The 27,503-nt window shown below is 36.7% G+C and overlaps 1 protein-coding gene across 3 annotated transcripts in view; it reads left to right on the forward strand.

The window, feature by feature from the left end:
* RNF217 (ring finger protein 217) overlaps positions 1–27,503 on the forward strand; it is a 111,139-nt gene that overhangs the window by 52,149 nt on the left and 31,487 nt on the right. For all 3 annotated transcript variants that reach the window (XM_057738483.1, XM_057738484.1, XM_057738486.1), the window contains exon 2: positions 19,258–19,491. In XM_057738483.1, the coding sequence (XP_057594466.1) occupies positions 19,258–19,491 (234 nt within the window). The remainder of the gene's footprint in view (positions 1–19,257; positions 19,492–27,503) is intronic.

Below are 27,503 nucleotides of genomic sequence, written 5' to 3' on the forward strand. Positions count from 1 at the left end.
AAGAATTTTTTAAGGAAGTGAGCCTGAAGATAGAATATGAACAGAAGCAAAGGGGATAACTATTTATCAAATTGCATAAAGGCACAGAAGAGTCAATTCAGGCAACTTGAAACACAGTGCTCTGAGTATATGCTTAGTAGGATGTATTATGAGTAGAAAGAGAATTTCAAATAAATCTTGATCTTTCTGTAGTGGTTTGTGGTTGCTAATTTGTTGACATGGTAATTAGATAATTCTTATTTAGGTATTGGAAGCTAAAGCAAATAAATAAATACATTGATATCAGTTTTCTAACCATGGCAGAAGAGAGTTATAAGTATGGAATGAGGGAAAGTGAGAAAGAACCCTTGCAGCTTTAGATTAGAAGTGGAGGCATCAGTATAAAATGCTGATTTAAAATAAAGAAAAAAAATTTAATAGTATATATATTTAAAATATACTAAATGTATAATACATACATGTTTAAAATTATATATGTATGTAATAACATGACTGAAAGGACCTAGAGACAATGATACTCAGTGGTTTTTGATAATAAAGTGTTTCAGAAGATTACAATATAGTCACACGGTCAAGTATCAGTCAGATTACTGATTAATTACAACGGGGAAAAGTAGTTTTAAAATAGAGCTGGCACAGGCATCACCCTAACCAAATGATCAAACTTTGTCATCACCAATAATGGAGTAAACTGCAAGTATATGCTTCTTGATCTGACACCATGGGAAGTACACATCGCCCAGAATGTTTAAGTCAAATTTGTTTATGAGGAAACAAACAATTCCAGATTGTGAGACATCCTACAAAACAACTTGCCTGAATTTCTTAAAATGTTAATAACAAATTATTTTATTTAAAAAACTGAAGGATTAAAACAGATAAAAGAGATATGACAACAAAACGTACTGTTTGATCCTTGTCTGGATCCTGAATGATTTTTAGAAATCAGCTATGAAGAGCATTTCGGGGACAATTAGGGAAATATGAATATAGGCTGTGTGTTGGGTAGGAATATTTTATCTGTGCTGTTTCCTGATGAGATGATTATATCGTGATTAAGTAAAATAATGCCACTATTCTCTTAGGTGGTTAAGCAAAAAAGAAGAAAAATTTAAGAGGCGTGTGTGTACATGTGTGGGGTGTGTGTGTGGTGTGTGTATGTGTGTGTGAGAGAGAGAGAGAGGGAGACTTGAAATGTTTCATAATTGGAAGCTGGAAAAGAAATAATTTGAGGGACAGATTATGCCATGCATTCTTTTTTTAAAAAGTGCTGTAGCAGTTTCTTTGCCAGTACAGATTTAGTGAAGATTTTGATTTTGTAAAAGAAATGGTGTGGATTGGAGGCAATTAGCATGTTTCCTAAAATGTGGGATAGATGTTAGTTAAATGTTTTGAAAATACGCAGTCAAATAATACTGAGACATTTAAATGAAAATCTCTCTAGGTTGCTAATTCAGGTGGACACTCCTTTCTTTCCCTTTGAGAATTGCCTATCACCACCTGTTTATTGGGAAAATGAATAATCCTTAGCTAAAATAATTTATATTAAAATAATAGTATATTGCCGTTTGGCACATGAAATTGGAGTCACTGTTTGCCTCCTAGCTCTGTCAGCTTTATGAAGAACCACACAGCAAACCTGGGCAAGCACCATACGTGCTATGAAGGCGCTCCACCTGCCTCAGAAGCCAAGGGCTGTTCTCTCTTCACGTTGCTCTTCACATGCAGCACTGCTGTGCATTTCCGGTGCCAGACTTCCCACCATCAGCAGGACTTCAGACAGAGCTGTTGATCGTAATGATAAACAACTACCAGTGCAATTAAGAGACACCCTCTGGCTTGGGGTCAGACATCTGCCAAGGTTTTGATGATTCTATTTCAATTTATTTCAACAAACAAATACAAAGTGTGTACTGTATGCAGGGCAGGGTCCTGGTGCTCCCTAGGATACTGAGAGAAGTAAAACGCGGTATGTGCCTAGGAGAAGTGTATCATCCAGGGAAAGAGGGCTTGAGACGGCTACATCAATATCTATTATTAAAAGGCAGAGAATGAGAAGTGATTGAAGAGGCAACAAACAATATCCTATGAGCATTCGGTATTCAGAGGTTCCTTGTCTTTTAGGACTATCGTGCAGGTCTTTCTCAAAATGGAGGATTGGAGCCCAGTCATTCCAGATGGTTTGGGACATTTACAGAACCATGATTCATAGATGTGAGATCTGGTTGTATTTTTTTTTAATTGCCCTGCTTTCTGATGTTAATTATTGCAACTAGGCTGCCAAGCAAACATCTGTTCAGGGTTGGATTCTGGATACAGGCTTGTTGCTTTGGCTCGTCTTGCTGGAAACTTTTCTTACTTCACATGGAATGTTATATAATCTCCATGAAGACTGACTAGTATGTACAGATCACCAAACTGTTACAGGTCAGCACATAGATAGAAGATTCACAGGAAAGGAGAAAACAACAAATAAATATACTTATGTATATATTAAAGCTTACAATTAGTTTTAAAAACAAGTTTAAGCCACACATGTAAAAAGAAAAATATTGCCATTTTTGCTTATCACAAGAAAGGCAAAAGTATTGGAGGTTTTCTTGTGTTGTTTTACTTTGCATGCTTGTTTTTTTAATGATGGTACCCATCAGAGCGAGTTGTGGTAAAATAGTTACTATCATGGACTGTAAATAAATACAGCTTTTGGAGAGTAGTTTGGCAATATGTGTCAGGAGTCTTATAATAATCATATTCTTTGACCCAATAATTCCAATTCTGGGAATCTATCCTAAGGAAATAATCTGAAATACAGAAGAAGCTTCATGCATAAAGTTTTTCATCGCCACATTATTTACAATAGCATAAATTGGAAACAGCCTCCACAGGTTAACTGTGGGTCCTCTGCTTTCTGAAATATTATACAGCATTCCAAAACGATGATTATAAATGGTAATAACATGGAAAATGCTCATGTTGTGTTATATGGAAAGGCAAGATACCAAATTGAATTTAGAATGCATGTAGAATAAATATATTATATTCTAGAAGGATATATATGAAAATGTTAATATTTACATTTGGATGATAAGATAAAACCTAATTTTTCTCCTTTTTCTATTTTCCGTATTTCCTTTATAAAGTCATTTATCCACAAACACAAGAGCCCCCAAGACTGTTATCAAACATTTTCCCTACACTCCAGGCCCCCCAGTATGATTGATATCTGTTTTCCAATTAGTTCTAGCAAGTGAGGCGTGAACCAGATCTGTTTGGTTTAGGGAGGAAAAATATGTTTCTAGTCTTCCTCAAAATGATAAGATTATTCAACAGTTAATAAAACTTACGTAGTTCCAACCATAATTCAAAAAGACACATGCACTCCAATGTTCATTGCAGCACTCTTTACAATAGCCAGGACATGGAAGCAACCTAAATGTCCATCAACAGATGACTGGATAAAGAAGATGTGGGACAAATACACAATGGAATATTACTCAGCTGTAAAAAGCAATGAAACTGGGACATTTTTAGAGACATGGATGGACCTAGAGACTGTCATACAGAGTGAAGTGAGTCAGAAAGAAAAACAAATATCTTTTATTAATACATATATGTGGACTATAGAAAAATGGTACAAATCAACTGGCTTGCAAGGCAGAAATAGAGACACAGATGTGGAGAACAAACATATGGACACCAAGTGGGGAAAGCGGGGAGGGTTGGGGGAGGAATGAATTGGGAGATTGGGATACCAAATTGTACACTCTAAATATATGCAGTTTATTGAAAAAAAAAAAAAAGCTTACAAAGTTCTATTATATATAGTAAGGAGCCAGTAAAATTTTGGTCAGCTAGTAAGAGTTTTGGCAACTGGTGCATTAAAACACAAACAAAAACAAACAAACAAAAATTTAATGCCCCTTAATCAGAGCAGCTTAGGAACACGTTAGAGGAGTTGGACTAGGAAGGATGGGCTGACCAACAGAGAAGCCCAGAAGTGTTTCCTGCCCTACATCCCAGCCTTTTTTCTTCTAGTAACATGTTGGGTGCAATAGCTGAACCTGTGGCCAGTCAAGAATGTATCTGTTCCCCTTAAGGAGGGTTGGGCTTCTAGCCTGTATGAGTTCTCTGCCCTGGTAGTTATAAGTGATCATTTTTATCTTCTTGGAACTACCAATCAAGGCTAATTTGGCTGTCACCTCCCCCCCCCAGCACCCCATAGAATTATCCAGAACAGGACATTAATTATTCTACGTACAAGGCTACATTATACACTAGATGAAACAAACAAAATCACATTTCCTCCCCTATAACTGATGCTGCACCTGGGCTAGTGGCCCCGTGCTTCCCTTTATCATCTCTGTCTCTGTTCCCTGCTTGACCCTTAGCCTTCTATGGCTAGAGAGCCTTTACCTGATCATCACCTAGAAAACCAACACTAGCTATTTTAACCTCTTTTTGAATTTCAGCAAATATTCATTAAACATATACCCTGTGCCAGGTAGTAAGTGAAGTATATGAGATGCAATGATAAGCAAGGCACAGTTCCTGCCCTCAAAAAGTTTATAGGATGATGAAAAAAACAAGCAGTCACTCTGGAGTGGGGTAAATAAAATGACAGGAATAAGCACAGGCTGCTACAGATGATGAAGGATGCTGTTTTGAGGGATTAGGAATGGTCTTCCAGAAGAATTTGACATCATCTAAGCTCAGACCTGCAGAATTTAGGCAAGACACATGTGTATGAATCATGTCCTAGGTAGATGGAACAGCAGGTTCTAGAGGCAAACCAGTATATGACTGGGGCATAGCCTGCGATGGGGCAATAGCAATAGGGAATCCAGAAAAGCCACTGAATCATTAATTGGATCTTCATTTCACATACTAGGGATTTTTTACTTAATCCTGAGGCACAAAGGTATTATTGAAGTTTTAATTAGTGGAATATCATGACCAGATTTGTGTTTTAGAAAGAGTACTCCAGAGCCTAGGCTAACTTAGTGGCAGTGGAGATCAAAAGATATAAATGGCCCTTTGAAGTGTGAATTAAATGGAATTTTGTTGATTGATTGGTTGAGGGAGAGACGAGGCAAAGAAAAGTAGAGAGAGAGAATACTTTGTTTTCTGGTTTCTGTGCCACTCACTTGTGATAAGGAACATGAAGGACAGCGAGCTGTCAGGGAGAGATGGGGAGGCGATGAGTTTGGTTTTAGGCTGAGGCTGAGATATGTGACTGGAGACATCATGTAGGGAATTGCATGTAGGCATTAGAAGCTCAGTAGAGAGGTTTACATGGGGAAGCTTTCAGCATATGTGTGGGGTTGAAACCATGGGGGTGGAGGAATAACACTCAGAGAACAATCTGTAATACACAGAGCCTTAGAAACTCATGAAGTTTTAAGAGAGAGACATGGGAAGAATTCACAAAGGGGACAGAAGGAAGTACCAGGAACCAAGAGAAAGTGATGTCCAAGGGGTCAAGAAAGAAGCAGAGGTCAGCAGGGTCCATGCTGCAGAAGAGGTGAGTAAGATGAGGATTCACAAGGGCAGTTAGGAAGGAGAAGGTCATTGGTAATTTTGTAGGGAGTGACTTAAAGGGGAGGGGTGAGACAGATAGTAGTGGGTTTTTAAATGTGGACACAGAGACAAGAACATTAAATAATCTTTCAGTTAGCTTGGCTGAAAATGGAGAGGGACTGAGATACAGAGACTAAGGCATGTAGGGATCCTTATGAGTTTTTATTTTGTTTTGCTTTTATGATGGGAGAGACTTGAGTATGTGCATATGCCTGAGTGTCTGAGTTACCAGAGAGAGTTAGGATCCCTGACAAAGCAGGTAGAAATATTCATCTTGGGAAGTTCCTGAGGTCTCGCTTGCTACCCAAGAGGGAGGAAGGGTGGAAGAGAATGTATGCGGAACAGAAAGTTGAAGGGCTTCTCATCTGACCTCATTAGATTTTGCCATGTCAAGTGGGAATGAGGTTGTTGATGGCATGTGTATCAGTCAGATGAAAGGAAAGGTTGGGGTGAGGCCTTGAGGAGGAGGTGAAAATTAGAAATGTTTCATAGGTAAGGAAGGAGTGACCTAGAGAGACCCAAAGGAGGGCTGCTGCTCAATGATGATGAGCTTGGGTACCATCTGCTTGTCTACAAGACCGCGTGAGGAGGGAGATGAAGGTTAGACTGCTCATGCTTGTCCAAGTATCACGTTTAGAAAGGCATGTACTGCTTTTGATTGAACAGGTAAGGTACTAATACAAAACAGTATTAGTGTATATATAAAGTATACTTTTATAGTATTCATAAGTGCTTTTTAAAAAAACATTTAAATTATGTTATTTTTCTCCCTTTACACTTTTTCCTGTGTTTGGCTTAGAAGAGAAAGGTATAAGGGTTTTTAAAGACAACTTGAGTTTCATTTTTACTTATGATTATTTTCTCTGTTTTAATAATGTGATGTTGTTCTACTTTTTCCATATAGCTCACAGTCTTCTGATGTGGTCTCTCTTTTACCATCTTCCTCTATGCTTTATCTTAGCTAATTTTCTTAAGTGAAATGTCATTCCAATCAAAACCTTCTCATTTGAACTGTCTCAATTCTAATGCATGTGCAGTATTTACCTTGTTGGCCAGCAGCAAATTCAAGAGGTTCTCATTGTTGTATTGCAGTCTTCTAAGGAAATGAAGAAGCTCAGTTGAAGCGGGATGGGATTTTCTCAAGTTTATGTGCAGTAAATCAAGACATTTAACACTGTGGGTATTCCAGGTATTCCAACCCTTTTTCACTCTAACCACAAAAGTTTTCATCCATCAGACTAGTCTTGTGTGGATACCTCTCTAGCTCAATCATATTTTTTAAAGAGATTTCTATACTCCTAGGATAAGATTTCTCCCTACTTTGAAGATATTAAAATTCAAACATCAAAAGAGAAGACACTTTTTTAAAAATACATATTTTTTTCTCTTTTCATATTCATATATACTTTTAATTTGTTCCTGGGAGATATGAAGGAAAATTTGGTCACTCTACACTAAACATGCTTTATATCTGGAAATAATGAATAGAAGCCAGGAAGGGAATTATATTTTTCTTTATTGAATCTAAAAACTCCAGGTAATGAACAGACTATTCCTAGAACTGAGTGGATGGTGCACAAAGATACTTTGTTTTTGGCATGAAAAGGCTCTGTTGAAATTGCTCTCTTTTTAAGTTAAAAAACTATTTTAACTTGGTTTAACATCCAGGAAAGCATTGATGCTTGCCAATATTGAAAGACCAAAACCTGTAGGGGAAAAAAAAACACCAAGCATTGAAATGGCTGTGAATAAAAATATAGAACATGTATTTTTAAAGTTTGTCAAACTTGGACTACCTCCAGGTTTACAAGTATAATAGTATCATAAGGAGGGATTTTGTTGTTCTATTTGGTAAACAATTTTCAAGAAGAAAGGTTTCTGGATTTTTTTTTTTAGAAAAAAAAAAAAATTTTGACATGAGCTCTGTGAAAGGAATGTTGCTTTCTGTGAATTAGCTATGATGACGGCAGCACTGTGTGGGATGAGATTCCCACAGGGTTTAGTTGACTTAGGAAATGTCTGCTTTCTCCATTGTACACTGCAGAGGGTTAGGACAAAGCCCAGAATTCAGTGCAGTGGTAGAGGCTATAAACTTAGACTACCAAGTGTGCTCAGAAACAAACTTAAATAATGTTCATAATTCAGTTTTGATAAGTAAAGTCCTGTACCCATAATTCTCAGCATTCTGTCTTGTTTTCAAGACCAATGCAAAGTTTCCATTTACTGGTGTTGCTATCTATTCTGTATCTGTCACTTATTAGAGTTCAGAAAACACTGATGCAAAAATATTTGCTGAATAATTAACATTGCAACAAAAATAGTCGAACATTAAATAAGAAAAAAAAAATAATTCGACAACCTGAAAAGTCAATTTTACTCTCTTTTCTTCCCTCTCAGTGTATATGTTTTTTTACATATGCTTTTACATATTTATAATATACAAATACATTGTTTATTATGTTTTCTTTCCTAATCTTATCAGATATGTTTCATATTATTTTTCATATTTTTTTATTTAAGAAATAAAATAGTCAAATCTGCTCATTGCGATCCTTTTCATTCTTCATGTTTTAACTAAAAATACCCTCTTTTCCGTGAGCAGTCAAAACCAGTTCTCCTTTGTGCTTCTCCACCTGAACCGTGGTTATTTATGCCCAAGTCTATCTCCTCTAATAAACTGAAAATTGCTTGAAGGTGGTTTATTCATTTTTAAATTCTCCCCAGTAGCTAGTAGAGTGCCTTGCTCACAGTAGGCACTGAATAAATATTTGAGTATTGAATTAATCCATAGAATCATTTATAGCAAAGTGATTTAAAATGAAGTTGAGGTGAGAAGAAATGAGCAGAGCCATAGGAGGAAAATGACAATAAAAAGAGGAAGTATTAATTTCTGATGAGGATGAGGTAGAATTTAAATGTAAAAACACCAAGTAGAAGACTATTTATGAAGATATGTCATAAGCCTGTGTGTACCAAGAAACATTGCAGTCAATTGTATAAATCAAAAATATAAAAACTAGAAGTGCAAAGATAATTTGAAAAAATTATAATAAGCAATTTCAGTATTCCTCTTTCAGAATCAGATTAAGTAGATAAATAATTAATGAGTCCATGGAGAAGTTGACTCAAACCATGAAAGCTGTGATTTAATAGAAATCTATATAAAATCTTACTTCTTTTGATAAAATATTTTAATGTCCAAAAAATATTTTTAAAAGATTATGTAATTGGCTAGAAACGAACCTTAATACATCAAAATTAAGATTTTTTACAGTCTATTCTGTTCATAATTGAGTTGAAAATAAATTTTAGAAAAAAGTTACAAAAAAAGTCTTAACTGCATGGAAATTAAGAAACACTTAAAGAGGAAGTAAAAAGACTATAAACTGCCTAGAAAATAATGAAGAGAGAACATTTCATACCAAAATTTTTGGAATGTAGCAAAAACTGTATTCATTACTAAAGAGTAAAAGCAGAAAACAAAGGGATCATAAAAAACTAGGAAAAGAATAACAAAATGAAACAAAAGCAGGAAGAGCATAACACTAAATGTAAAAATCAGAAGAAAGGAAAACTAAAAGAAAAAAAGCAATATAAAGGGTAAGCAAGCCCAAAGCTAATTATTTTTAAAAACAAAATAAAAGATTAATTATTTGGGGAGCCTGATTTAGGGACCAAAGTAATAAAAGTAATGAAAATGAGAAAGAGACAATGGGAGAAAAACAGACAAGATGAGAAAAGAGATAAAAGCCAAGGAAAGAGAACATTATTTTTCAACAAGAATATTCTCAATAAGAGAATATTCAATTGCAACAAAGGTGAAAATCTAGGAAATAAATGGCTTGCCTATAAGAAGACATACCCTCATGTCTTCTATTATAATTGGCCTGTTCACGTTTTCCTCCTCTTCTTGGGTTAATTTTGGTAACTTATAATTTCTGAGAGCTTTTTTCTTTTTGTTTTCCTTTCTTTCAGTTTACTGTGGTTGAGGATAATCCTGTTTTCCCAGTAGCCAGACCACAGCTGCATGATGGCTTTGGTTTCTGATTATCACACTTTTACAAACTAACAAGGTAGGAAGAGGGAAAGTCTTCAAACCATAGGTGAGGAATAGTTAAAGAAGTAGGATGTTTTCCTGAGGGAAAAAGACTGAAGGAATGTGACAGCTGTTTTCAAGTATTTAACGGTCCCTTACCAAGAAGAGTGGGTAAATATTCTATAAGACTCAAAAGAGGGCTTCCTAGGTGGCGCAGTGGTTAAGAATCCGCCTGCCAATGCAGAGGACACGGGTTTGATCCCTGCTCCAGGAAGATCCCACATGCCGTGGAACTAAGCCCATGCACCAAAAAGGAAAAAAAAAAAGACTCAAAAGAGAATTAGAATTACCTTGGTGTGTACAGGGAAAAAATTGGGAGAGCTACTACATTACTTTTCTGGGCTGACCTGTCTGTTTTGCAATAGTTTTCCTTGAATCTATTACCTTAAATATGCCCGCACTTGAGTCAATGGCTCTAATTGGGCACTAATACTCATAAATCCTCAAAATTACCTGCATTTGCAAAATTTTGCTTTCTTATTTCACTTTTCAGACTTGTTAAACGAATTTAGTATGATTTGTGAAAGGGCAAGATACTTTTCCATAACTAAACCACCAATGGCTTTTGCTTTTGTTTGCTTTGGGCATTTTTAGGATATTTAAGTGTAGTTTGAAAGCCAAGGGAAAGACACCAATGAAGAGGGGGAGAGAGAAGTTATAAAAGGTCTCTTGTGAGCTCTGTAAAAAATTTTTTAAAGCTTAAAGTTGTTTCCAGTTTCTGAAATTTTCACTTGCTCCTTTTAACTGAATTTAAATCTCTGAGTAAAGCAAAATTTAAGGCTTCCTTCTCCCACTAGAGTAATACTGATTATTAATCTGTGGTACTGGATTGACTAAAATATTTCCAGTGCTATTTTACGTCTATTACTGTGAGCTATATGTCTACATTTCCATAGCTATGCATCTGTACTTCCATTCTTAGTTAAATTTATTTTAAAAGTGGGGACACGTGATGCAAACATATATGATTTGTTTTTCTTAAGTATCTCAGCACTTAGTTCAACTTATTGGAATACAGTATATTCATGTAATTTGTACTTTTGGTTATCTTCCTTTGCATATATGCTTTTGGAGGAAGAACACTGAATTATTTTTTAATTAATTAATTAATTTACTGGCTGCATTGGGTCTTTGTTGCTGTGTGCAGGCTTTCTCTAGTTGCGGTGAGCAGGGGCTACTCTTTGCTGTGGTGTGCAGGCTTCTCATTGCGGTGGCTTCTCTTGTTGCATAGCACGGACCCTAGACATGCAGGCTTCAGTAGTTGTGGCACACAGGCTTAGTTGCTCCATGGCATGTGGGATCTTCCTGGACCAGGGATCCAACCCGTGTCCCCTGCACTGGCAGGCGGATTCTTAACCACTGCACCACCAGGGAAAGCCCCAAAACACTGAATTATGAATGAGAGTATTGAATTATGAATTACAGATGATTATAGAATTTAAAATGTTCTCCTTGCATAAGAAATAAGCATAAAAGGGTTCTTAATTTCTGAAATTATGTGAAATACTGCTTTCTGAATATCAATGAAGATAAATATTAGCAGACTTTTATTGAGAATTCCCTATCAGGTACTGTTCCAGGTATTTTATGTAAATTAACTCATACCATCCTCTAAACAACCAAATTCAATTTGTAAATTCCAATTTTTACAGATACAGATGCTAGGCAAGGGAAAGATATAGCAACTAATAGTAAGGAGCAGAGCCAATCTGAGTCTGGAATCTACTCTTTTAACTATTATCCTCTACAGCTTTTTAAGCTAGAGCTAAAGCTTTAGAGCTTACATACACTTCTGGTCTTTTTGTAAGTTAGAGCACATATTATAATTATACAATTTTAGCGCCAACAGAGAATCCTAAAGGTGTGTCAGTCTACCTCTAAGAGATTTTATTGTATGTGTCCCTGGAACTCAGAGACATGCAGCCACATAAATAACACCAGAATCCTATATCTGATTCCCATTTTGGAGTTCTTTTCATAAATTACCGGTACAGTGTCTTTATTTTCTGACTGTAATAAATTGAAATATCTGATTTAGATATTCTGAGTGTAATAATGAAAAAAAATTGAGTAACATTTAAAAAAAGTAAGCTCAAATATTTTTCTTTTAGAAATGTTTCCCTTAAGATGCCTTAGAGGACTGGGACGGGGAGGCTGGGGGGGGACTCGAGGGAGGGTGGCGGGGGAGTCGAGGGAGGGAGGGAACACGGGGATATGTGTATAAAAACAGATGATTGAACTTGGTGTACCCCCCAAAAAAATAATAAATAAATAAATTTTAAAAAAAAGAAAGAAATATTTCCCTCTCTAAAGTGAATCCAAATATGTAGTCTATTCTAAAATTTCTACCTTTCAAAAGGTAAATTTGATTATAGTGAAGTGAATATGTACCTGTTCTGTTTATCTGAATGTGCAATTCGCCTATTGGATAAAACTGTATTGTAAGCATTCACAAATTATTCCTTTTGTGCCGCATTGTTGCATCTTCACTGTCAGTTTTAAATCTGTCCAGTTGTCCAATTGAGAGTAAATTGGGACTGTCCATTAAAAATACAAGTATGATCCAGCAATTCTTATCTAGAGGGTTTGTCTTACTGATATCCTGGCATACATGTGAATAATTTATGTTTAAGATTGTTCATTGCAGTATTATTTGCCATAGCAAAATACATACTAGAAACAATGTAAATGCCCATCATATGGGAAGTAAGACTGGTTATAGTATGGTGGGATATGTACTAGGCAGTTATTAAAAACAAACAAGAAAGGAAGCTGTTTCTATGTGATATGAAATATCTCCACAATATATTGTCAGGTAAAGAAAACAAGGTGAACATTATTCGCCAGCATCTGGGTAAAAGGGACAAAATATATATATTTACTTTTCTTGAATGTGCTTAAAAAATTTCTTGAGGGAGACAGCAACCATTTGGTAGGATGGATGGAAAAAGAGTAAGGGAGGGACTTGGTAGTTTACATCTGCTTTGTACTTTTTAGTTTTTGAACTATGAGAATTTGTGATCTTATTCAAAAACTGAATTAAAAATTTTAAAATTTACTTAAGTGAGTACAAGAGCGTGAAAGTTTGGGTAGTGAGGAAAGAGGAAAGAAGTTTAAGTAACATAAAGGAGGATTATACATAGAAAAATACATTTGGTGTGATTGAATAGAAAATTAATACTGCATTAATTGTGGTTATTGTTTTAACTATTTAAACATTATTTTGCTGAATATTTGAGAGTCATGAGAACTCAATTAATTCCTTCAAAATTACACGTCATTTGGTTTTAATGTTCATTTCCCTGACAACTCATGAAGTTAAATGTAATTTTATGTTTATTGGTCATTTGAACATCCTCTTGACCATTTTTCTGTTGGGTTGGTTGTCTGCCTTTTTGTTATGGATTTGGAAGGGCTCTTTATGTATTCCAGATAAGCAAAACCTTGTCCTTTACATACTGCAAATATCTTCTCCAATTCTAATTTGCATTTTCATTCTCTTAACAGTATCTATTGATGAACAGAGGTTTTAAATTCTATTTAATTCATTTTTTTTTAAATGGTGAGTTTTTTTAGTGCCACGAGTAAGAAATCTTTCCTTTCCCTAAGAACATGAAGAATCTTCTTGATCATCTTTAGAAGTTTTATTAATTCACCTTTTATAATTGTAGCTACAGTCTACCAGGTTTGGGGTAGGAATTTAGGCAGATTTTTTAAATAAATATTTAAGTGACCTATCACACTTTTTTGAAGAAAAACGCTGTCCCCACTGCTCTATAATTTCGAAACATCAAGCGTCCATATGTAAGTGGTTCTGTTCTGTACTCTTTTTCTATTCTGTTGTTCTATTATCTGTCCTTATCTATACTTGTGCCAGTGTCACAGTGTTTAGGATTTTTGCAGCTGTGTTTACGAAGAGATCAGTCAGTAATTTTCCTTTCTTGCCATGTCCTTATCAGGTTTTGGTATCATGATTATGCTGGTCTCATAAAACAACCTGAGTAGTGACCCCTCCCTTCTCCTTTTTATCACTATTCACTAAGAGAAGTTGTGTATTATCAGTGTTATTTCATCCTTAAATTCTCAGTAGAATTTACCAGCCAGCCACCTGGGGCTGAGGTTTTCTATGTGGGAATGTCTTTTTCCTCTGTTGCTTTTAAGATACTTTCTTTATATGTGGTATTTGGCACTTTTACTTGATGTGCCTAAGTGTGGTTTTCTTTATATTTTTCTTGCTTGGGGTTGAGAGAACTTCTTGGGTATTTGACTTGATGTTTTTCATTAGTTTTTTAAAAAATCAAAGGCATCTAGAACAATGCTCTGTAATATCTGCTGAGTGAACAAAAAAGCGTATTTATCAGTAAAGCAGGCACCTTCCTTTAATCACTAATGATAAAATTATGGAGAAATCCATGAACTTAAAAATGAATCTGCCTCTGTGCTCCACAAAGTAATTAATGCACAGAAAGTGCTTCTAACGCTCCATGCCTGGCATGGAGGAGTGCTGCACACATCTCATGGCTGTTGTTACTGCTTTTGCTGTGGTATTCTCTTCTCCTCTGCCATAGTAATGTGTTTCTTTTTAATGACAGAGGAAATCTGAAATCCCTTGGTGTTAAGTGAACAAAAGGCCAAGGCACCCTGTAACCTATCATGACCAATACTTAACAACCAAGATCAAACTTATAAACGAAGCATTTGATAAACTGAGCCTCGAAGTCCAAGCTTTTCTCCATCTTTTTAGAGAAGGATCCTCTTAGAAGATCCTTTTTAGGATGTCTTTTTACAGGATTTAATTAATTAATCTGTCACTTTTCCAATGGTCTCCCTCACCTGTATCACTAAATTACTTTTGAGTTCTCCCAAGTGGCAAATTAGCCATCTAGCCTTGAGCTGTAAGTGGATGGCAGTGTCTCTTACCAACACCTTTGGAGATTGTTTTAGAGTTAAGTAATTTTGTCTTAAAAGAAAGGACATGTTTTTGTTCAGAATTGGAAAGCATATTTTTCAGTGATATAAACAGTAGCATTAGCTTTGAACACAACAGAAATTTAGGACTTTGTTTTAAGGATATTAAGTATATAAAATCTTATAAATAGAAGTTAGATGACATTATTTAAACTGTTAAATTGATATTAAAGAATTGCCATTTGGGGAAATACTTGATATTGTGATAATGTTTTTTTAAAGATTTCTTATTTTCTTTAGACCCATACTGGCATATTTATGAGTGAAATGACATGATGTCTAGTATTTGCTTCAAAATAACGTGAAAGGACAGTATGGGTCAGGGCCCAGAAAAAAATAAAATTGGCCAAGAGTCAATAACTGTTGAAGCTGAAGAATGAGTACTTAAGGGTTTATAATACCAACCTGTCAACTTGTGCATATGTTTATGATTATTCCTGATAATTTTTTAAAATTTGGGCTAGAATATTAAATGAATTAGTACCATTAAATCCTAAATTGCTAGAGGAGGCTTTCAGCACAAATTTAACTGCTGTATTCTCAAGTTCCATGAGGGCAGGATTCATGGCTTAAGCTGCTTTATATCCTGGACTTTTATATCCTTTACGTGTAATGTTGGAGGAATTTAATATATGTTTTGTGGATGAATCAATGATCTTTACTAAATTTGCAGTGAATCATTTCTAGCAACTATCACATATCCATATGAACTGTGTTTTATTAGAAAGTCTCCGTAACTAGCACCACAGATCATCAGATTATTCAAGCCAAAAACCTGGAGTTCTTGACTCCTCACTTTACTTCATCCTCCATATCTGGCCCATCACCAAACCCCACTGGTTCCGCTTCCAAAATGCACCTCCCGTCTGGCTGCCTCGTGCTACCCAGGTCAGTCACCTGTCATCTACTGCCCAGACAATTGCAACAGTCAGAGGCCACTGGTAGGAAGAACAGGCACCGTCCAGAGACCTTGGGAGACACCCATCCTCCCAAGATCCCCTTTTGTCCTTCTGCAGTGTATTCTTCAGGAAGCGGCTGAATGGTTTCTTTAAAAAAATGTAAGTCAGGGTATGCCTCTCCTCCTCACAAAAGCAGCCAACGATTCACGGCGAACTTAGAATACATCCACACTTCCTATCACAGCCAGCAAGGCCTGTGTTTCTGGCTCACCTAGTGTATATTTCAGTCACTCAGTTCTGTTCCCTGCACATCGGGTGCATCAGGCACCTTCTGCCCTGGAGCCATCGTGCTTGTTTCCTTTGCTGTGCAGTCCCTTCCGTGGGTTCTCTGCATGACAGGCCCTTTGGTTCTTAATTATCATCTCAGAGATACCTTCCCTTTTGTGTAGTTCTTTCATCACACTGATTACAGTCTGCCTGACTTACATACTTGTTTATCATAATTTCCTCCAACAGAAGCTGCGTGTCTCTCTCTCTTCTCAGCTCACAAGAATCCATCAAAAAGCCTAACCCATAAAAACCACTTTCCATTGAAATCTCAGATGTGATCAGTTGTAAGATGCAGTATTTTATTATGTGTCACCAAGAAAATTAAATTACACTGCAAGTTAAACTATGGCACAATGCTAAAGACTAGCAACTGTAAGACAGTCTCGACTTTGGAAATATTAAAATGTTGAAAAAATACATCCTTGAATTGATGAAATATGTACCTTGTTGGATAAGTAAATGAATGCACTTTGCTAAATCGTGATTATTGTTTTTTAGTGATCTTTTGAGGAAATTATTCTGAAAACATAGGCACGTAGAGGCCAAGAGATTGCGTAGGTCATGAGTAGTCCTTTATTATGAAAAAGGGGGTATTGTTAGGATGAAGAAGTATGAGTAATTCAAAGTATTGTATCAGTAATTGTTCCAAACTGCCGATTATTAGCTTACCAGAAATAATTCAAATTTTATAGGCCCTCGGTGGGCCAGGAAACTTGAATTCTCAAAAAACACTTCAAGAGACTCATGCAGCTGTCCTGGAAGTAGATTTAGGTCCTATGCTATAAAAGGAGGGAAGACAGAAATAAACTAGGAGGTTGGGATTAACATATATATACACTACTATATATAAAATAATCAATAAGGACCTACTGTATAACACAGGGAACTCTACTCATACTCTGTAATAAACTATATGGGAAAAGAATCTGAAAAAGAATAGATAAATATATATTTATAACTAAATCACTTTACTATACACCTGAAACTAACACAATATTGTAAATCAACTGCACTCCAATATAAAATAAAAATTTTAAAAAAGAAAGAAAGGAAATATCACAGTTAATCAAAAGGGAAAAATACAAAAAAAAAGAGGGAAGATAGAAAAGATGGGGACAGGCAGATTGGGAAAGTTGGTAGTAGGGAAGTAAAGAAATATGATCATATTGCTTCTATCTGTTTAGTAAAGTATGAGATCATTTGGCTCGGTGTAGTGGGGTGGGGATTTTGGAGCTTTCTGAGAGAAGGTATGGAATAGGCAAAATGCAGAGGATGTGCAGCGTGAGGAAACTGTGTGTTCTGTGGAAATGGAAGAGGCTTGCAGGCAGATTTGAGAAACACCGAAGAGGAAGACAAGGCGTGTGGCTGGACGTCAGATGGTAGGTGTCCCAGTGTGGCGTGGACACCCACTGTGGGAGGACTGACAAGATTGCCCACTCCCTTGAGCTGCCTTGGATTGTTCTGGTCCCTATACTACACTCCATTTCTATAAAACCTGACTGTCTGAGTGGCTGTGAAATCACTGCTTCTGTTGTTATTATTTATATACTTAAAATAAATAAACTTGGAAGCCAGGTTAAAACATTGACCTGGGAGTAAAATAGTCCAGCTCTTACTCCCTAAAGTATGCGGCTTCCCCATACACAAGAGTCACTTGAAATGGTCCAAGTGAACTCTTATGTGGAATGAAAATAAATTGTCTTTCACATGCTGAACACTGAAGTTTTCTATTTTCATAGGAGTCTACTTCAGACTCCTAAGATGGCTTCATGCTCGGCCCTCCTGCTGTGATCCCAGTTCATCTGCACAGCCTCTGCCCTCAGCTCTAACTGAAAATAATTTATTATAAAACATAATTTGGGTTATAATAACTGTAACAAGTATAATAAAATCTGATTGTAACTCTAAGCAGACTCATCCAAAAAATGTAGAAAAAAATTGCTTTGGGCTAATATTTGAAAAACCTCTCTGGACCATGTTTTGTATAATAGTACAGCAACTTACATTTCAACAGGTCAGTACTTTGGTGGTTTATCCAAAGCCAGATTTTTTTCATTTCATTATCAGTCTGGCTCACGTTCTTTACTGGTATAAATATACGGTTCCCAAATATGCTACAGCCTATAGCTTCTCAACTACCTTTCCTCAAGTCTGTGCCAGATAAACAGCAAAGTTAAAAGAAACGTTGCTATGAGTTTAGAGTTTTTATTAATTGTAGAGATTTTCTTTCCCCAAATCATGCGGCTTTTCCCCATTCCTCCCTCCATCTTCATAGTGGACTTTTCTCATTAAGGTCAATGTGTTTTGCCTTCTCAGAATGTCAGGTTCACCCAAGTGACTAAGAAACGGTTTAGTGCTGTTTGCAATTTGGAGCTTTTACTGTCTCCCTTTGCTACCCTGAAATGGGCAAAAAGAGATTATGATGCCATGAATGTAAAGAGTTCTTGCTCACTACTTACGGAAAACAATTCCAGGTCCTCCTTATTTCAAAGCAGTTTATTTTCTTCATCTTTTAAAACTGAATTGTGTCAACACTTTGTACTTGAATCTTATACTGTAATTTTTAATGCTGGCCATTTCTAGAAGCCCCTACCAAAGAAATGGTAAATGTAGCATTCCAGTATATTCCTCTCCTCTCTCCTAATCTAACTCTGTAGTTCTTAGAAGAAATTCATTTTATAAATTACCTCAGTAGTAGCGAGATCTCATAGGGATTTTTTTTTTACAATGTTGTGATTGGTTAGATTTTCTTACTTGTTCCTATGATTCTGATGACATGGGAACAGTTATATATTCTTTACCTGGAAGAGTCAGAGAAAGTAGAGGGCTTTTCTAGCAATGATTTTTAAACTACTAGATGTTGTAAATATGAGTATAAGTACTTTCACAATCCTCTTTTTTGTCTTTTTAAAGTAGTTAAATGTGCCCTAAGTTTAGTGTTGAGTCAGCTTGTAGTAAGGAAACTTTGCAGTAAGGCTGAAAAATCTGAAACACCTTTTCATCCTAGCTGTTCCTTTAGTTGGCTCACTGTCTGAATCCTGTCTCATTCTGCAGTTTCCAGAGGACGGAATGATAATTTGCTTCCTAGGTGAGCCTGTGGCTTAGGTCCATTTAAGTTTTCATATTTGATTATCATTATGTTTAATGATAGAGAATGCTTAAACACACTATCAGTCATTTCGGAAACATTATATAGTAATTAATTATTTGGTACCACCTGATATAGGTACCAAAGTGATTATCATTTATCATTTATTATTATCATGGAAAATGACAGATAATCCTTTACTGTAATCATGAAATAAGCAATACTGTATGAAAAAAGAAAAAGAAGAGAAACGTAATAACCAGCGCCTTTTTCTCTCTCCCATTTGCTCTTTCATACAGGTACAACTTGGCCAAGTTGAAATCAAATGCCCTATCACAGAATGTTTTGAATTCCTGGAAGAAACAACGGTTATCTATAACTTAACCCATGAAGACTCCATCAAATACAAATACTTCTTGGAACTTGGCCGTATTGATTCCAGCACCAAGCCATGTCCTCAGTGCAAGCACTTTACAACCTTCAAGAAAAAAGGACATATTCCCACCCCTTCCAGATCAGAAAGCAAATACAAAGTAAGCATGTTCACCAGAGTTGTGGGTTAGATGTCACATGATGGGAGCAGCCAAATTAGGCCAACTTGTGGTAGGCATTAAGTGGGCTTCCTTCTCTTATTGGAGTCCAAGGTGAGTATCCAGTGGCTATGATTCTGAAAATGTGTGGTTTGGGGATGCTGATGATCGGAGAGCACTCTTGAGGATTTGATTAAAGTTTTTCTTAGGCTTTGACCTGTTTAAAATTCACTAGGAGCCTAACTGAGAGACGAACCTTCAGTCTTTGTCATTTCAAGGACAATAGTCATTGTCATTGCTGTCACTAAATATTAAATAAACACTAAATTAAATTAAATAAATTAAAATTTTTAGTACAAGCTTGAATTTTTCAGTGGACCCAATGTGTCTCCTCTGCTTCTGTCTATAAATGGAAATAGTATATGAGATTTATTCATTTATTCAACAAATACGAAATGCCAGTATATGCTAGGCAGTGTGCTAAGCTTGGGGGATATAGTGGCAAATGTGACATAGTCTGCTCAAAAAAATCTGATGAAGGTGAGAGAGACACATGTTCTAAACTCACAGTTCACTATGAGTAGTCAAAAGACAAAACGTGAAACCCAATACACTCATACTTTGAGAACACTGACAGAGGAGTGGGGCTAGCGTGTCAGGAAAGGCTTCATGGATAAGATGCAGTTCTCCGGGCAGATAAACAGTGGAGAGCAGTTCAGAGCAAGGGATGAGTGTCAGGCCTGGAGGCTGAGGCAGGCGTGTTGGAAATGAGTGTTTGGTAGAGATAATGTGGAGAGAGTAGTGGAAGGCAGCAGTCTTCCACACTGTGCTCGGGCGTGAATTTCATTCTACAGGCATTACATTCCGGCAGCATATAGAGGATGTCAGAGGAGGGCAAGACTGAAGGTAGAGAAATCACAGCAGCTGTGGGAGCAAATCCTTGATTCACAGCCCTGACTGTACATTAGAATCACCTGGAGAGCTTCTAGACACACCAGTGCCCGGTCCCCAGAACCCCTCCGCCCACCAGAACAACTGTCTTGCAAATTTTTGAACCTCACCGGGTGACTCTCATATGCAGCAGAATTGGGAACCTTTGCAGTAAATGAAGCAGAAATCAATACAAACTAAATGTTGATCATGAAGCAATTTAAATCCTTGGTAATAGGTGAGGGATGAAAATCTCAACATAAAGTGAAACTATTAAGCAACGCTCAAGAAAAATAAAGCTACGGCAGAATTTGGGGATGATTATTGTTGTTACTCCTATTTACTCATATAGGAGAGATGTTCTATAATAGAAGAGGTAAATAATCCCCCTGTTCTATATTCTACAGAGTTTTAGGGATGATTCAAACAGTTCCTGAAGCAATGATTTTTACCATTTAGTACAACGTATATGTAGCATTTTCATCATTAAACTCCAAGTTCTCGCGTTAGCATTAACTACCTGATTTACATGCCCATACCTGTCTGGATAATATGAGTAAAGGGAGCGCAGACACGGATACTCCAGCAAAGTCACTGTGACATTCATGATTACAGTTTAGCACCCTAAACTGAGACTACTATCGTAATTCTCTGGGGTTAACCAATGGATATTTGTTAGGTGCTGTATTTTTTTGCATTCAGTTTTCCCAACAGCGGAACCCACTTCCAAATTGGTATAGTTCGTCATAGCTTTAAGAGTAGTGAATTCAAATACTTGAATACAATAAATTGAGTCATAAGGCAACAGAAATAGAAAAAAAAAGTTTACTAATAATCTCCGACATGTCTGAGCAATTTAAAAATCTCTTCATAATATTGCTTAGAGCCTAAATTGTGTTTTGTGTCTATTAATATAACCCTTGTAATGTATATTTCAGTATTATTCTTTGTGAGTTGAGTTATAATATCCTGATCCAAGATGTCATTCTTTGAGCATTTATTATGGTTTCTGCTGTTAATTCAGAAGCACTTAGCACACACGGTTAAAATTTCTCAAAAATATTAAAACTATTTAATAGCTGGAAATACCTTTGAATATACCACACATAAAATTTGAGATATAAAATATCATATTTGGGTATTTCATTTGAATAGGTTTTTGTAAATTTTTTGTACTCTGCAGATGGAAAAGGGATAAACAGAATATATCAACAAGCAGTAACAAGAACTTTTAGGTGCCAGTTTAACCTTCTAAGATAAACTGATCCCTTACTCATCATATCCTTCTGGCAGAAATTTAATAAATAGAGCTTTTCATTATGTTCTGAACTCCATAAAACTCTTACTATATGAAATAGAACAAGCACATTCCTGAACTGAGAAACTTACATTGAAATAACCTTGCCTTTGGTCAAATCCAGTCTTTTTCATTTACAACATCTGCCTTCTCATCTCTGCAACTCATGAGGCCAAAAGTTTTACCATTCCATTTCTACAAGATTGATTTCAGTTTCCATTTATAAATCTAATTTCTAACCTAAACAGTTCCTATAATTTATTAATGCAGCTCCAAATGCACGTTAATACAGAGAACAATTTATCATCGAGAAAATAAAAATGTTGAAGTTATGGCTGTAATGGTGCTCAGGTGATGCCTGGAGACCGGCACATCACCAGCACCTGAAGGTTTTCCCCATAGCAATTATCATCTGGGCTTTTATGGTGTATTTATGTGGTTATTTGCTTAAAGTCTCTCCTACTGGTCTCTAGGAGACCAGGTCCAGACTTGCTTACTATTGATAACCTGTGTCAAGCATTTTGTCTGATAGAGTATTCTCCCAAAATGTATTTCTTGAGGGAACTATTAAATGGGCCAATGCATAAATAATAATGCGTACATAATAAATGTGGGTGGAAAATGCTGAGAGCATAGGAGAAGAAAGGACAGGAGAGATTGAGAAGGCTTCAGTAAAGGGCAAACACATTAAACTAAGCCTTGAAAGGTTGAATTTGCTGTACTGGAAAAGGTGGGTCAGAGCACAGGCTTCAAACCAGATTTAAATTCTCAGCCTGCCATATGCTAGCTCTGTGACCCTGAGTACAGTTTCTGCATCTTTTACTGATGATAGTAATAATACCTGTCATATGGGTGTAGTAAGGATTAAACAAGATCACACAGAAAAAGTACTTAGCACCATGTCTGACATGCCCTAGGTGCCTGGCACGGGCTGGAAATTACTATGCTTATTATCATTGCCAGCCAAAGGCAGCAGGATGAGCACTCCTGGGCTATCAGGGAGGAGATGGAGGAGTCAAAAAGAATAGAGGTGGAATAACAGATTAGGTGACTAATGGATGATCAGAATAAAGAGAGGATGAGATAGACTATGTCTTGAGGAAGAGGAGCAGGTTTGGGGAGTAGAATAATTCAGTTTGAACTGTGTGATAAAGTTAAGTTTGAAACCCCCTTTGGGCCTCAAAGAGATGTCCAAGAGGTGTGGATCTGATGCTAAGAGTGATCTGATGGAAAACATTCGTATTTGAGAAAGGGAGAAGGTCACTGGATTCACAGAAATGAAAAATATATGTTTGGGGAGGTGGGAAAAGTCATGGGAGAGAGGAGAGGATTGCAAATAATTAAATGTACTTATTTTACTCCTAGGAGTTTTGCTGAGGTAGGAGCAGTTCTGGGTTTCCTCCTTATTTCCAAGTGTAGACCAAGAAACGATCCTCCTTTTCATATTGATTTGGAGTAAGTTTAAGGGCATACATATATCAACATAGGGAACATGTTGGAGATAATCCTTTTTATGGTTTCCTTGAGGCAAAACTAATAATAATCCCCACTCTTCTTCCCACAAATATTAAGCAGAACCTTGATAATTCACAGAATGGTGCTTTGACTCCAACATAAGGTGAAAAAAGCCAATAAAATGTCCTGGAGAAACTCCCTCTATGTTCTTACCTTTAATCTTTTGCATTACTTTTTCTCTCTTGTAATCATAAATCTTCTGGGTTGAAATCACAGTTTATATTATAAAACTGCACAAATACTTTATATTCTCATGTGGAAAAGAACTTTTCTAAGGTCTTTAAGAATATTATCAAGTCAGTGGGTTTGTTATTCCTAATTGGGTACTTTAAAATATACTCAAGTGAAAGGCTAGAATTCTTACAATCCCCAATTTACCCTCTTCCTGTGTCTGTTATTCAATCCTCGATGACCTATCCTATACTCCAGAAAGATGCCTCCTTGGACTGCTTCTCCAGACTCCCTTACAATCTCAGTTTCTATTTGGGTTCAGCCAAGATTAGTATTGGCAGGAAATGGGAGGATGGAAAGAGAGATAGTAGATGCTTTACTTCCTTATTTCCTTCCCGATTCAGTGCAAAGCTCCAGCAGTAGCTGTGTCCCTCCATGACTGTGGCTTCCCCCCAGGTGGTTCCTCCTCTGTTTCTGGTTCTCATTGGGTTCCAGAAAATTCATTCTTCTCTTGTCTCTTTGGCCCTAGGAGTGGCAATGGCTTCCCACTGTTTCTGCTTCTGGGGGCTTGCCAGTCCTTTGTTCAAATCCCAGCTGTACCTCTTCAGTTGTACTTCCAATGAACAATTTTCATTTATATATAAATAGATAAAAAGTAAATGAATAAAATGTGCTTAAGCTTCCTTCTAGTAAAGGTGATTTGAGAAATTTTTTCCATCTATAAAAGTGTTTAAAGCTTTCCCATGAAAGTGTAGTTAGCATGCTACTCTGCTCTTCAGTTTTCCCTTGACACCATCACTTTAAGTTGACAGTGTTTACAAATTGAGAGTCGGATTGTGCATCAGCCTGGCAAGATCAGTTTAGCTTATGACACACATTGAATTCTCTTGGCAGTAATGCATCATGGATGTCAGGAGCCGATAGAAAACAAGTGTAGTTTCTTAAATGATTGTTGCTAGCATAGATTTGTGAGGGAGGTAAAGATGAAGTCCTCGAGCCCAGTTTAAAGAAGCCATCTTGGGGGGGGTGGGGAGGATAAGTCAGGAGGTTGGGATTAATATATACACACTACTATATATAAAATAGATAATCAGCAAGGACCTACTGTATATAGCACAGGGATCTCTACTAAAAATTCTATAATAACCTAAATGGGAAAAGAATCTGAAAAAGAATAGATATATGTATATGTATAACTGAATCACTTTGCTGTACACCTGAAACTAACACAACATTGTAAATCAACTATATTCTCATATAAAATAAAAAAGTTTTAAAAATAAAGAAGGCATCTTAAACAAAGGGTGTGCTATGTATGTTTCCAGTGCTCAGCTATGATGCAGGCCTACTAAATTTTATTAGGATGCATTTCTCCCTCTAGTTACCAATGAGGTGCTTTGCTAAAGTTGTTCTTTGTTTCCTTTCTTGATGCATAAATCAGCTGTAATATTTACAGAGTCTTTACTTGTACTTGGAATTTCTAACAACAAAAGCCAAATATTGGAACCCATTTGAAATTTTAGCCTACATCTGATCTTAAAAAAGAAAAGAACTACAATAATTGTAATAACAGAGGCTCATGGCTATCATAAATTGACTTGCCATGGGATGGAGAACTATTTGTTTTTTTCACTTCATCACATCATCCCTTGGATCTTCAGCACAAGAGACAAGTGAAGAATCATTTCTCGTTGATGACCTGCTGAATAGTGCGTAAAAGTAAGCCAAGTTTGGTGCTCATTATAAAATGATCTGGAAGACGTTAGGACTGTGCATTTTCTCAGCTACTTTACTCTGTATTCTTACCTTGCCATATTTACCCTCTCAGAACTGTAAGGGAACCCCATACATTAGTCTACACGTGCATAAATCCTCTCTACAAAATGCCTACCAAGTGGCCATTCAGACACGGAACACTTCCTTTGTTAGGGCACTTGCTGCTTACAGAATCATTCCCTTCCATTTTGAAAGATTCACTGTTACCTTCAGGCTGAGATCTCTTTCTCCTGCTTCACTTATTGGTCACAGAGAATACTCCCATTTTCCCATGTACGCTCTGTACTTAGATGGCCCTCTTGCTTCTTTCCATGGGTACCTCTGTGAGATGTTAGCCTTTTGTGTTGTGTTCAGAATAGGATATCCTTTTGAAAACAGGATGATGCCATCCCGTTCTGGCTAGTGGATTTGAGTTATACAAATCAGAGCAGAATCTTCCCGTACACTTTATATGCATCTATGAAAAGGAGGAAGAAATAGACTCAGAGAAGAAATAGACTTAGATACTCCTCTGGGACTTGCTTTCTAGGTTTAGAGGAAGCGTCTATAAATGCTTAAAGATGTTTCCAGGCAAAAGAAGCAAGATGGATTAGTATGGAACAGTGATTCTCAAATTAGGGAGACAGGAAGTACTCTTTTCAAAGGACAAAACCCCCATTCCCAAGTTCCGATATACTGCCCTAGAAAAAACATGCTTCTCAGTTGCAAATAAAAGCTATTGTTGAAGTGATTGTTTTGTGCAATGAATAGTGTGTTGCATATGTAAAAGGAGGCTGGAAACCCATAAGAGGGAGGTCAGTAAGGTTATTTATATGAATAAACACTCTATCTGCATTTAGGTTATCTTGTCATGTGTTACACTGCATTTTTGTCCTCATATGGTCCCCAACCTTTAGGAAAGTTTCCCTTTCATTTTCCTGTTTAGTTTAAGCTATGCTGTGAGAAAGGGAAGGATCACTTGACCACATTTAGACTATGTTCAGGGAACACTGCCTCATGAAGCCCATGTGCTATTGGCACTACATTCAGAGAGAGATTCCCAAGTAGGAGGTAAAATCTTAGGGAATAAAAATCAAGGCAATAAGTCATCTTTCTCATGTGGAGAACCTTCCCCCACTGCCCCTCTTTCTACAGGATTTGATCTTATAAAGGAGCATATCATGCTTCTGTGGAAGTATTTAAAGCCACGTGTCGGAAACTTCTTTTCTCCTCTCTATAATATCAGGCACTTCCTCACAATCTTCTCCTCTTCAAGAAAACCGTGGTAAGTCGCTACAAAACTTTTTGTAACTACAAGAAGTCTCGATTATTTACTTATATATTGATCAGTTTCTTTAGGACACATTCTAGTCTAACAGCTGTAAGTGTTACATGGTTCATACAAGGAGTTTCTGGGCCACCGTGTATTTTGAAAGACACATCAGGAGTATAGGAACTTTAATATAAGGCTATTTGGACCCTGTTTATTGGGCCTATCAGCAAAGCTCGGCGCTGACTCAGCTGAAGCAACACCTCTGTTGGGGCTACCCTCGAGCACTTACTATATCCCCAGGGCACCACGTGCTCTCAGGCCTCGGTGGCAGCTCAGGCTGGACTCTCTGTCTGAAGTGTCATCTCATCACTTGTCCTCGTGACATCCCACTTATCTTTCAAGGCCATTTTCTCTCTGACGTCTACCCTTCAGCCTTCCCTGAGACACCTTTCCCACGGCACCCAGTTGTCCAAACTTCTGCTCTAACAGTTATTACATGGTTTTATAGCTCTTTGGGTTTATATCTGTATGCCTTCAGTAATTTTTTGGAGGACAGTATTTTCATTCTTTTCGATGTGACTAAAATCAATACACTCAGCGTCTGTTATTTGAAGGTGCTCAACAAATGTCTGTGGAGTGGGCAAATGAATTGTTGAATGTTTCATTGTTATTTGTCTTAATCTGAAGTTCTAATAAAGCAAATTCTTCTTGGAAAATTGAGTTAATTCATATTGGTAATGCTACATTCATACATGGATATTGTCTACTATTTTAAGTTTGATAAGTAATAATTTTGTGATTTATTTAAAATAATTATGTATATAGGAGTGTATAGTATTTAGCCAAGAAAAGATTTATCTGGGGTGCTCTTTGGTTTTGAATTCTGTTTTTATTTTGTGGGTTATTTCTTTATTGGCATGATAAACTGTCAAGAGAAAACACCATTTGCTTAGTGCAAGTGGGTTGGTTTAATTTGTCACCTGAGTGTCACTGTAGTCCAGAATTCTAGAAAAACTAAGGGAATTCAAAAGTAAAAAATTTAATATGAGGCTCTTTCATCTTTCATGGATTATG

This window comes from Hippopotamus amphibius, chromosome 6, assembly GCF_030028045.1.
Source record: "Hippopotamus amphibius kiboko isolate mHipAmp2 chromosome 6, mHipAmp2.hap2, whole genome shotgun sequence".
NCBI classification, from domain to species: domain Eukaryota; kingdom Metazoa; phylum Chordata; class Mammalia; order Artiodactyla; family Hippopotamidae; genus Hippopotamus; species Hippopotamus amphibius.